We start from the raw sequence: 13,509 nt of genomic DNA on the forward strand, positions 1-13,509 counted from the left end.
AAATTACATTTTAATTACATTACATTTAAATGTTTGACTATATTTTTGATCAGATAAATACAGCTTTGGTAAGTAATCATAAGATACTTCTTTCAAAAACATGAAAAAATCTTATTGAGCCCAAATTTTTGAATGGTAGAGTATATTGTATCTTAGATTATAGGGGCTTGTTCTCATATGTACCAATATTAAATGTCTAGCTGAAACCAAAAATACATTATTTTTATGTTATGGCTGATAAATGGCCAATATTCAAAATCTCCTTACAGATTATTTAACCAAAAAATAATAGTTTTCAATGTTTTAAAATGTAATATTCAGTATTGACTGATAAATCAACCAATACCAATAAATTAAAACTGATAACTGATATGGTCCTGAATAAACTGTAGTTCTGTATTTTGTCATTAGTAGTCAGTTTAACATGCATGGATGGATATGTCTCACCAGGAAGTTGAGAGCACAGGCCAGTTGTTTGGCCACGTCTAGTTTCCAGCTGACTGAGACAGACGTGCTCCTCTTCAGGTACAGGTCCAGTGCCCCGTGCTTCACAAACTCCTGCACCATGATGTCTGCGGGGGACAGGGAGGACACACTTTAGTCACATGGTTGCATTCACAGGTACTTTGACAGGCAACCAGCATCACCAACGACACTCCAGACCCACTCAAGAGCTCAAGAAGAGTTAAAGAGCTGAGGTCATTACACAGACTTTTAATTGCTTTTATAGGGTTTGTCCTCTTTTGTTTAGACTTTGATAAAAGAGTGACTTGTAAGAGTGCTTTTACGTGACTTACTTTTGGATTTGTGCACGCTGATGCCATATACCAGGAGAAGGTGCTTGTGGGAAATTTGACTCATCAAACTGGCCGCCTCAAAAAAAGACTTTAAAACAGAAAAAAAGGCATAATTAAATGGCTGAAAATACAAAATTGCTATCTCAAAATGTTCACATTTCCAGACCATAATTAACATAAATGGTTCTTACAGCATAATTTTTAGCAGTATATTTGGTATATAGTAGTCATCTGTAAATATTATTTTCTCAGGGTTTCATTGGTTTTCTCAAAGTAACAACATGCATTTATAAATGATGAGAAGAAACCTAAAGCACTTTATAACCTGCATATACTCATCAGTTTGATACTGCAAATGTGGTTTGATTTTGCACAATTACCAAACAGGAAAGTGCAGTCTGAGTGAAGTTCAAAAGAGACTCACTCATGGTAAAGACAAATTTTGCGTAATGAAAATGTTGTGTTTGACAATCATTAAATGATCACTAAACTTTTGCCATGAAAACACCCTGCTTGTATGATACACTTATTTAAAAAAAATTCTTAATGTTATATTTTAGAAAACTGAATAGGGGCAATAATCTGTAAACACAATTTTTGATCATACTCTTTCTTTTTTCCACACTTCTCCAGACCTGGGGTGCGTTTCCCGAAAGCATCGTTAGCCAACTATGGTCGCAAGTTCCGTCGTTATCAGCATAGTTCAACGATTTGGTGTTTACCGAAACGAAACCATCGTTCCAACGAACGTTCGCAAACAGCATCGCAAACTTGTGTGGTTGAAACGACAGCTCTCGAGCTGTGGTTAGAAGCATAGTTTCTAGCAGTAGATGTAGACTGAATAAATCCTTATCTTTAGCAAAACAAGCAAGCTGACATTCAGTACAACCCGTGTTATTTATTTAGAATACATACAAATGTAATTTACGTCTTTTAGTTTGTCAAGAGATTTAAAGCACCGTTTTTGAAGACTGCGCATGTGCGAACGTGCTCTACTATGTAAGAACGAACGAGCCAAATATTGAGTGGTAATAAAGCAAAATAACTGAGAAAAATTAGAAATGGTCTTCAGATGCCATGTCTGTAGCTTATATGACAAAATCTAGCGTTAATTCGATCTCAAACAGATGAATTAAAATAAGTTATTAGTCCACCACGTGCGAGACGTCATAAACCACCGTGGTTGAACGATACTTTGCGACATACGGTTTCGGGAAACAGTCGTGACTATCTAGTTGATTTCTCCAACGATGCATCGTACTATGGTAGTTAAGCAGCGAGCTATATAGTTGTACGGGAAACGCACCCCAGGGAATTACCCAAATCAAAATTCCATACTTTTCCAAACTGCGTAGGAACCCCGTATTTACACAAGCTCTTTATTACATGTCACTTTTTAACATTTTGGACTGCATATGGCCAACCTTTCAAAGTTCATTCAAAAATCTGAAGCTTATTTCCAAGACAAGTTGAAACTACACTGTAAAAAATGGCTGTGAAATCTACAGTTATTTACTGTAGATTTCACAGTAACAGTACTGTATAATATTTTACAGTAGAATATTGTAAAGTTTACAGTAAGACCGTAAAAATCACAGTAGTCCAAACATTACAGTTGAAATCACAGTAGTCAAATCATTACTGTAAAAAAAACACAATTTAGCCACTATAGTACTGTAAATATTAAAGTAAGCTACTGTATTTTCCTTTTTTTATCATATCTTTCTTTGTACCCCTTTCACATGGACGGCCCCAGATTATTGTTGTTCAGAATTCATTACCGGAATATGATATAAATACTCGATGGTGAGCTTTAAGTAAAAGTGTTTTAATAAATTAAAATATGTCATGTAACTTGTACTCTGCACCTGCTGCAGGAGCTTTCTATTCCATACAATATCTTTTTTTTAAGAATTCACATAAGATTCCAAGAATATTTTTTGTTTGTTTGTTTTGTGACTGTAAATGGGTGTTTGGGTGTAAATGGGTGTTAACAGGGAAATAAAATATTTGATAAGCGTTAGTCTCCCCAAAGTCATACCCAAAGTCTCCCTTGACATGGTCTAACAATATAGGCTTCATAAACGCATAATTTTTTGAGATATCATCCTCAGATTTGAAATGAAGCATGACCATTGGTTATAAGTTGCAATAGTATATTCAAATAATTATGTTATTAATATTAAAATATTCATGTTTTTTATACATTTAATAAATATATTCTTAATATTTGTTGTTTTTATTTTTGAGCTTATATATCTCAATATTAAAAACATCTGATTAATTTTGAGTTTTAAACTTGAGCCAAAACTCTCAAGCTTTCTAAGGTTATGTGTCTCAGAATGACTTTTATTTTGGGTAGGCAAAAATTGGGGCTGTCTGGTTAACTCATAAATACGTCCCATGGGATTTTTATTTTACAAAAATCAGTGTTATATATTTTTTTCTTCGGAAGCAGGAGAGATAAACATGCAGAGCTGTTTCTGAGCTGCAGGGCGAAATAAGGCGCCGGCAGAGTGGGCGGGGTTTACCCAGTCTAGAAAGTTCTAGAATCTGTGGGAAAAAAGCGCGAAAGAAGCAGCACTTGAATTTCTGACTCGTCGTCAGTGACAGAAAAGCTCCGTTAATTCTCAAATGTACGTTTATTTACACACGGCTTTGTCTTGTGGCTGTATTTATTTTGTTTTCGTCTTTGTGTTGATTTCTTTCACTTTTTGCCTGAGAGGAATTCAGCGAAAACGTTTCCGTGAGAGCTCCCCGACCGACGGAGACGTTTTCACAGCCGTTACAGACTACTCAAATTTACGTTTCTTTATACACGGCTTTGTCTTGTGGTTGTATTTATTTTGTTTTCGTCTTTGTGTTGATATCTTTCACTTTTTGCGTGAGAGGAATTCAACGAAAACGTTTCCGTGAGAGCTCCGACGGAGACGTTTTCACAGCCTTTAACGTTATGTATTTTTCCCACCCGTGGCCTCTGCTGGAGTTTCCATCTTGGAATCGCGGATCCTTCACCAACTGCTTATCGGGACTTCCAGAAAATCAGTAAGTAAATTTACCATCACTGACGTACTATATATGTATATAATCTACAAAGTCTAGGTCGTCCAGTTGTGTAAATGGGGTCCATTGGATCCCATTGCGCCTGTTGTCAGTGGCTTGCCGCATGATCTAACGTTAACTTAGTCGGCCGCATGATCTAGTCGGCCTTCGAAGAGGAATGGTAACGTTAATCGAGAAAGTAGACAGCCTTGACTAACTCCTGTTGGGATGTGAAATGCCTCTGTCTGCTGGCCTTTATGTATGATTCTACATTGCTCACTGCACTTACAGTTATTCATTAATGTGTACATATTGTCCCATCCCCTAACTCCTATACTCATGTTCATAGGTTTTTAGTCAGGATCAATCCTGACTCCAACAAGTGCACTGCCAAGCCGGAGCAGATGAGCAAGACGACAGGGAGAGTGGTGAAGCGGAAGACTTCATACATGAACCCCTATGTAATATCCTTCATCAGGGACTTCACGGAGTTCTATTTGCTAACTGACTAGATACAGGTGAGGTTCTGATAATAGCTTTAATAATAATTATAATATAATTAATAATATAGGTATATGTGGGTATAATATAATTAATAATAATTTGATAATAATAATATAGGGATGCACCGATACCGGTATCGATATCGGGCCGATACTGAGCTCAATGTACTCGTAAAAATGATTTTTGTACTCCGATACCAACAACCGATACCAGGCGTGTAAACAGTGTTTGTGTTTAGAAAACGCGTGAGCTGGTCGAGCGCATCCCTTTAACCAGACGTCATTGGAAAGTTTGTAGTTCAGTGTGATGTAAATGGCAAAGAAAGTCAAACAAGACATAATGTAGCTTATCAACGTTAACTGAGAGAGAGAGAGAGACTTGTTGATTGCTCTTGATTGACTAAATCATATATGCAAGTAAAACATAAACTGTTATTTATTAGGGCTGGGTAAAAAAATATAGATTTTTTGATTTGAATCGATTCTCATTCTTACAAAACTGATATCGATTCTTAAACATTTTCATAGAGACATCAGTAGCTATATTACTAATATCAGTGATACACGCCTTCATTCATAAAAATATTCCATTAACATATAGGGCTGGGTAGGGATGGGTACCGAAAGCCGGTATTAAATGATCATGAAAATCGGTTCTGCTGTCAGTACTTGGAAAAATACACGTAATGTTATTATTGCTATCCACCTTATTCTGCTCAGTCTAAACAATGCGCGCTGCCATGACGACGACTCTGGTTGCCTACTTCCGGTTCGTAGCGCTTGACCTGTACTAGCAGCGAGAGAATGAGTTCAAGCTCCTCATGTGCTGTTGTTGTTTGTTTTAACAATTCAAATAAGATTTCAAACTTTTTAGAAACAGTGTTTCGAGCATAAGATAAGAAGGAGATAAGAATTAATTTTTTAAAGAGCTGTGAGTCAAAAGAACCGGCTCTTTTCAGTAAGCTGAGTCAAACGAGCCGAAATGTTTACTTCACATCACATCTCACATTTTTAATTGTCCATAACAACCCGAAAACTTGCCTGCTTGCCTTGCACATCTAATTAATTGGCAAAGTTTTCCGACTTTTTTTCTTATGCTTCAGTTTTAACGCTAACCACTCTAAACGTTTACTTTATTGGATGTATCTGATACGGAACCGGACATGGGCATTATCTCCTTCTTATCTTATGCTCGAAACACTCAAGTTTGAAATCTTCTTTGAATTGTTAAAACAACAAACAACAGCACATCAGGAGCTTGAACTCATTCTCTCGCTGCTAGTACAGGTCAAGCGCTACGAACCGGAAGTAGGCAACCGGAGTCGTCGTTATGGCAGCGCGCATTGTTTAGAGCAGAATAAGGTGGATAAAGACGTTTTATCTCGCCAGCCATTTCTATATAGGCTACCATAATATTAAACCATTTGTCTGTGATGCATTTTTGCTATTCGCAGTCCAAGAGAGAGAGAGAGCTCCACAGCGCGCACAACATGACAGCCCTAATGAGTGATGACGGAGGACAGAACTAAACATTCAAACGTAGCCTGGTTACACTTCAGATTTGTGATTAGTCTGATTTTATTTTAGATTTTGGCTTCCAAAGATTATAATAATAATATATTTTATAATATAATATAAGATTATAATAATAATATATTGAGGTAAAACCATTAAAAACTATAGCTGCATTCCCTTCACAGCAGTAGGCTACGCTCTCATTTTTCCCTAAAACTCAAACGTAACGACAGAATCAGATTCAGCATTCAGTGATTGTTGTAAAATGCAGGCTAGCTACTGTTGCTTAATTGCGGGACACGTTTAATAATAAAAAGAGCTATTAATAGCACAAAAATATGCTCATGAGATGCTGTTCCCAAGGTGGCGCGCGCGCTCCGAAACACACCGCAAAGAGATGAGCAAATTTTCGGTTTCATGTGCAAATGATTTTAATGTTTACGTAAACAAAAAGTGCATATTGATGCTAGGGCTGAACGATACATCGAATTTTCATCGTCATCGCGATATGAACTCGCGCGATGAACACATCGCAACAGACAGCCTGACACGATGAATAATGCCTGGTTCAGATTACAAGATTTTTGTGTCTGTTACGATAGTCACGGTGTCAGATTACACGATTTTGACTCCTAAAATCTTGTCGTGTCGTGGACAAGAAACATGTCAGACTACACGTTGCTTTCCGACCAGTCATCGCGTGCCGTCACATGCACACATTCACTCGCACGCACACATTCACTCGCGCACACACACACACACACACTCACTCACTGACCCTCACTCACTCGCTCGCACACACACACGCTCACTCGCACACACACACACTCACTGTCCTCGCTCACTCACTCACTCACTCGCGCACACATGCTCACTCGCACACACACACACACACATGCACGCACTCGCACACACACACACACACTCGTCTCGCTCACTGGCGCACACACACTCTCGCTCATACTCACTCACTCTTGACGGAACCCGTCGTGGAGGACCGTTAAAAAATTAAACATGCTAGTCGTGATGTCGTGAAGCATCGCAGACTTGGCGTCGGTTGTCGTCCACTATGACACAGTATACGGGATGAAACGATCGAATCTTGCGTCCCGACTCCCGTTGTTTTTACGAATCCCCACAACACCCTACATCAAACGGATCGCGCTAAAATCGTGTAATCTGAACCAGGCAGGTAATAAACGTTTGACCTATCACGCAAAGAACCTATTAAAGCACTAAGACATGGGAACAGTATAGCTAACATACACATTTGAATATTTATCGCAAATCATATCGTCATCGCAATATTAAACAATGTTATCGCACATCGCAGCTTTTCCTCATATTGTGCAGCCCTAATTGATGCTAATCAATTTGTTCTTTGCTGTTTTTCAACATACAACTTGTTGAATTGACTTCATTCTGTAGTATTAGTACTTTTTGAAAAGGATTCTGTGATAACCGTGATAATTTTGGTCACTTTAATCATCTCATCATTTCCTCTCTAGTTATGATCAACTATGATCAACTAAAATCAACAATAATTGTGTTTTTACAGTATAATATGCAAAAGTACAATTTTCTATTAAAAAAATATCTACCTCTCCCTCTCTCTCACACACACAATCAGATAGTCCTAGATAGATAGAAAGATAGATATAGGGCCCTATAATTTCCGCGATCACGGAATCGCGGAATTGGCAAATTAACGCGGAATCTAGTGTCAACGTGGAATTTCGTGGAATTTTACATATTTGGAATACAATTCTGTTTTTGTGTGGGAGAAAAACGTATGTCTGAGGAAAATCGCATATTACTGAAAGAACGAGCAGAGAGATAGGCCCGGTCGCGCGCGCGTCTTCAAACTGTCTTGCTCTCTCTCACTCCCTCGCGCTTATTAATCTAAATCAATTGAGAATTGACACAATGGTAAAAGATCGGAAGAACGAAGTTTCACATGGAGCATTCGCATATTTTTTTCCTGAATTAGGCTACCGCTGGGTGTGAATTGTGCAAAAAAAACTTTTTTACCTTGCCTTCTTCTCTGAAAAGCGTTCCGCCCATTCAGCTGACATAAAAAACACTTTCAATAAACTAAACAAAACCTATCCAATGATGAAATGTTTTCTGTGTTGACAAATCTTGTGCGATGTCCTAACTGCCGGGATAATCACACAACGCGTACAAGTCTGCTAATGATACGTCCGATTCACGAGCTAATGACTCCTTTGAATCGATTCACTTTAATGAATGGTTAAAACAACTGATCTGTCCAACACTGAATCGGTTCGGTGTATAACAAAATCGGTAACACTTTACAATAAGGTTCCATTTATTAAACTCTAGTTAACTAGATCAGTTAACATTAACTATTAATAAACTGCACTTCTGCAGCATTTATTAATCTTTATTAATGTTATTTTCACCATTTAGTAGCCTACATTATTTAAATGAAAAGTTGTTAACATTAGTTAGCTTAATGCACTGTGTGAAGTAACATAATAAAAATACAGGGTTAGGGTTAACTAAGATTAACAAAGATTAATAAATACAGTAACAGATGTATTGCTCGTGGTTCATGTTAGGTAGCCTAATACATTCACTAATGTAAACAAACCAAACTACATTTAACACCTCTTAAAATGAGAATTTTGTTTGTTACCTCAATAAATTTAGGGTCATTCCTATTTTATTTGTGTACATTTAAATCATTAACATTAAAAACACTCTTTTTACGACTAAAATAACAGTAAAGGGTAAAAAAAAACTGAATTCCCAAAAATTAAAACGGAAAAAACGGAATTTGCAAAAATGAAAACGGAAAAAACGGAATTTGGGAAAAAATAAAACGGAATTTGGGAAAAAATAAAACGGATTTTACAGGGCCCTATAGATACTCTAATGATCCCGAGGTAACTATCTAACTTGGATAATGCGTCGTGTAGGTGTTAAATTTCAATCTTTATGGTCTTAAAATGTCTTAAAAAGGTCTTAAATTTGACTTACTGAAACCTGCAGAAACCTTGTAAAAAAAACGTTGCCTTATGTACTCTGAAAATTGTTACGCATCAGCTGAAATAAAAACACTTTCAATAAACAAACAAAACTATCCAGTGATGAAATGTTTCCTGTGTTGACAAAAATCTTGTGCAATGTCCTAAACTCCCGGGATAATAAAACGTGTGCCATAGTCCGCTAATGACACATCCGATTCTCGAACTAATGACTCCTTTGAACCGATTACATTTAATGAATGGTTAAAACAACTGACCTGTCCAACACTGAACTCACGAGACGTCTGAATCGGTGTATAACAAATTGGTAACACTTTACAAGATGGTTCCATTTATTAAACTCTAGTTAACTACATTAGTTAACATTAACTATTAATAAACTGCACTTCTACAGCATTTATTAATCTTTCTAAATGTTAATTTCACCATGTACTAGTAGCCTACATTATTTAAATAAAAAGTTGTATTTGTTAAAAGAACATTCCACTTTTTTTGGAAATAGGCTCATTTTACAACTCCTCAAGAGTTAAACAGTTGAGTTTTACCGTTTTCAAAACCATTCAGCTGATCTAATGTGTTTTCTTCTTTAATTTCAGGGCTCCAACTAGGATTCTAGGTCTCCAAGGTCAGGGCATGCAAGAGGTCATAGACCTTTGTCAAGTGGCAGGGAAAGTTTATTTTCCTTTCTGTTTTAAATGTTCATGCAAATGTTAAATATTTTATTTTTTAATGTTCAATGTTTTATTTTATTTCAATACTGCCATAGTGTTATTTATTGCTCTTTAGAATGTGGTAATAATCAGTTATTTGCATGGATTTAAAGTAGTTAAATTTTTTGACCGTATTGTATCAATTTGCATTATTGTTCCGTCATAGCAACCAGTCATGCGGAACTAGTGAATGAACTAGTAACAGTTTGCTCTGTAACTTTACAAAACTTGTAATGAAACAGCCTCGTTTTGTAAAATCTTCTTCAGTCGTAAATTAAATTTAGCAACAGTGTAATAAGCGGGATAATAGACTTCACGCCATTAGACTATCCAAAGTTAACACACTCCGCTGGGCGTTGTGGCCGCATTACAAACATAGAATGTGCGTTAACTTGGATGGTATAATGGCATGTTGTCCAATGTCCATTATCCCTTTATGTTGTACCTGTTTTGTCATTCCTGTTCACCAAATGTTTTTAAATAAATAACTATTAACAATTTTCTTATTGTCTGCAGCTGATTGCAATGTTTTAGAATATGGGTGATTCTTTTAATGATGGCTAATATTAAATCAGTGATACAGTATTTAAATTGTACAGTGAGAAACTGAATTTACAGTGATTAACTGTTATCTACTGTTTATAGTACTGTATTGCATACAATACATAAAAAACAGTGCTCAATTGTTTTTTGTATGTAAATGCAATTGAAATCACAGTATTTATTTTTTTCTGGCAACAATTAGCCAGTAAGTTACTGTAAATACAACTAAAATCACAGTTTTTAATTGTTTTTTATTTTACAGTGAATACACAAAATACTGTAAATGGAAGTACAGTACCCTTACTGTAAAACATATTCACAGTAACTTACTGGCAACAATTAGCCAGTAACTTACTGTAAATACAACTAAAATCACAGTATTTAATTGTTTTTGATTTCACAGTGTATACATAAAATACTGTAAATGGAAGTACAGCACCCTTACTGTAAAAAGTATTCACAGTAACTTACTGGCTAATTGTTGCCAGTAAGTTACTGTAAATTTTACGGTAAATTTTTTACAGTGTATGGTACACACACAAAACATCGTCATGGATTGTCAATTAATGGAAAATGCAATATTCTCAATGGCAAAGAGCATATTCGAGTAAGAGTTTAATAGGAAATTGTCTTTTAATTGCAAACAACCATGTTCAGCATATGTTCCAGGAATGAAAACACACCTCCCAGCAGTTTTTATGATTTGCATCCAGGACCTTCAGAAGCACCTCCGTGGAGTGCGTCATTCCGTCCCGCTGGTCTGTCTTACTGCCTCTAAAGATATGCGTGAAGGAACCTTGGCCTAAGCTTTCACTCTGTTAAAAGAAAAGGAAGGAGCTTGACTTGAGTTGTTTTGAGGTTAGACATTTTGCTGTTAAAATTCATCTTTTGACCTCCCTAAAATAAAAAATGAATTTAAACTGCCCCTATTATGCTTTTTCAAACATAACCTTTCACACAGTGAGGCCTGGAAAAGTTTGGTTTGTCGACATGTCGAGAAGATGCTGTTTGCAGCACTGCAAATTCACTTTTCATGCATTTCAAAAGGATGAGGACTCACGCTGGAATTGATACGGAAATAACTATGCCATATAGTGTTTGTATCACTGTATCAAGTGCCAAGTAAGCCTCTGAAGCTGAAATTATGAAGTAATGGCCTCCGACACACGCTGTAAGCGATAGACCAATCACAACAGACTGAGCCGTCTGACCAATCAGAGGAGAGTGGGCTTGAGGAAAGGAGGGGCTTAGTGAGACTGAATCTCTGAACAAACCATTTTAAAGTGTTTTTTGACCTTGGATGCATGTAAACCTATTGTAGGAGACCTCCAAAACAAAATTAGGAACCTTTAAAATAGCATAATAAGGACACTTAAAAAAATAAATAATAATAATAATAATACATTTTTATGCCCTAAAACGAGTGGTGATGCCTTTAAAAAACATTCATGAAAATATAAATTTAAAAAATGTACCCAGATGAGGTCCTCGTGTTTAATCATGTGGAACTGCATGTGGCTCGGGTTTTGTCTCTGTAACATGGGGGAACTGGGCATCTCAGCCATACTGCTGTTACGAACAATGATCATGTTGGTAAGTTCTGCAGAGAAGACAAGAAATAGCACATAAAAAATAAATTAAAAACCCTTTAAAAATAAATAAATAAATATATATATATATAAAATATCAATATTCTGGTGAAGTTAATTTATTATTTTAAATTCTGGTGAAGTTAATTTATTATAATAAAAAAGAAAAAACTAATTAAATTCCATTTAAATTCCAAATAACTCATGCTTTCTAACTTTTAGAAAAGATAAGCACAAAAGCAAATATTTCACAGAAATGTTCTACCTTTAGGTCTGGGTGGGCAGCACTTGCCCAGGGTGACGGGGATGTCTGACATGAGAAGTGTACTGTGCTGATAGAAGTCTGTGAGCTGTCTTAGACTGCAGAATGAGCTGTGGATCCCAGCCAGGCTGAACTTCTCATTTTTCTCTATCAGGCAGTCCTTGTAATCCATTCCCAGAGGAGTCTGGTGGAACATCCAGAAGTTAAGAAATATATCACTGGATTTTAGTCATTAACAGTGCAGCTAATTTGTAGAACTAAAAAAAGGTCATGCTGGAGTTGTTTCAAAATGCACATTATAATAATACTAAGGAGCACTATTGGGGAAAGTTACTTTTAAAAGGTAATTAATTACATAATTTAGTTACTTTTTTATGGAAAGTAATGTGCTACATTACTTTTTCTCACCTGGTTGAGGCTTGCTCTTTCTCTAAGTTTTTTATTTTATTTGTATTGTTTTACTTTAATGCAGCAATGCATTCAACAACATATCTTAGATAACACACCATCGTTTTCTTTTAAAACACATTTAGAATATTATTATATTCTGCCCACTTAGAATATTTCCTAATCCCTAGAGCTATGTATGCCATACAAAATATATCTTCACATTATGGATTATAATGCCTATTGTAATAACTCTTTTTATTGAATTATTTTCTTTTCTTTTATTTGTTTTGTACTTTTTGCCTGTTCCTGCGCACACATGAGTGTATAAAGTGACTACTTTATAGAGAAGAGAGAATTTTAATTCAGTGGTTTAAAAAATGTTTCAGCAAATTGATTAAAATGAAAAGTAATGTGCATTACTTAAATAAAAGCAACTCAAATAGTAATGTGTACATTTATTAAGTATTGCATTACTTTGCTCATTACATAAAAAAAAAGTAATGCATGTTACCCCAACACTGCTAAGGAGTGATAAATAAAATGTGGTTCTTCATGAATCTGATACATACTCATGTGAAGCTTGGAGTTATGAGTCATGTGCTGTTTTAGTTACTTACTGTTAGTGAAACCCCAATGCTTGGAGCTTTATAATGTTTGTATGAGTCCAGCAAATCTGGTACCTGTATGCAAACAGTGAGGAAGTACTTGTCAAAGTCCTTGGGACTGTGACGTAACAGGAACATCCCATTTTTGGCTCCAGCTTTCTTAAGCTTGTGCACTGCAAATTCGGACCTTTAGAAAACAAAAAAACAAAAATTCTGCTTATTATTTAGTCATTTCCTTTCTAATTTGACCAAATGGGCATATATGAAATTGTGTAGTACGTGATCGGGCCGTGGCAGCAATTCTGTATGTCCTCCAGTAAGCTTGGCGGGGCCACCTCTGCGCAAAAATAGTGAGTCGAATCTGTAGTCAGTCTAAAATATCCATCAACCAGAGATACAAAGGAAAGAGCCTCAGTTAGCGTGTGAAACTCAGCCTCCTATTGGTGGAAAGAGAAAAAAAATATATATATATATGAATGGCTATGTAATGTAGATTTCAACATAAAGAACTTTGTAACAATCACAAGTTACAGTTTATT

The 13,509-nt window shown here is 36.0% G+C and overlaps 1 protein-coding gene across 2 annotated transcripts in view; it reads right to left on the reverse strand.

Moving 5' to 3' along the window:
• The window catches only part of jak3 (Janus kinase 3 (a protein tyrosine kinase, leukocyte)), a 33,151-nt gene that overhangs the window by 8,604 nt on the left and 11,038 nt on the right, over window positions 1-13,509 (reverse strand). The window contains exons 8-14 of one of the 2 annotated variants that reach the window (XM_084388764.1): window positions 13,250-13,407; window positions 13,046-13,157; window positions 11,979-12,159; window positions 11,600-11,724; window positions 10,808-10,939; window positions 798-885; window positions 448-572 (exon numbers count right to left, since the gene is read on the reverse strand). In XM_084388764.1, coding sequence (XP_084244890.1) covers window positions 448-572; window positions 798-885; window positions 10,808-10,939; window positions 11,600-11,724; window positions 11,979-12,159; window positions 13,046-13,157; window positions 13,250-13,407 — 921 coding nt within the window. Of the gene's footprint in view, window positions 1-447; window positions 573-797; window positions 886-10,807; window positions 10,940-11,599; window positions 11,725-11,978; window positions 12,160-12,982; window positions 13,158-13,249; window positions 13,408-13,509 lie in introns of both variants that reach the window. The other variant, XM_084388763.1, reaches the window with a different exon arrangement.

The sequence above is a fragment of the Rutilus rutilus genome (assembly GCF_951802725.1).
Source record: "Rutilus rutilus genome assembly, chromosome: 19".
NCBI lineage: Eukaryota > Metazoa > Chordata > Actinopteri > Cypriniformes > Leuciscidae > Rutilus > Rutilus rutilus.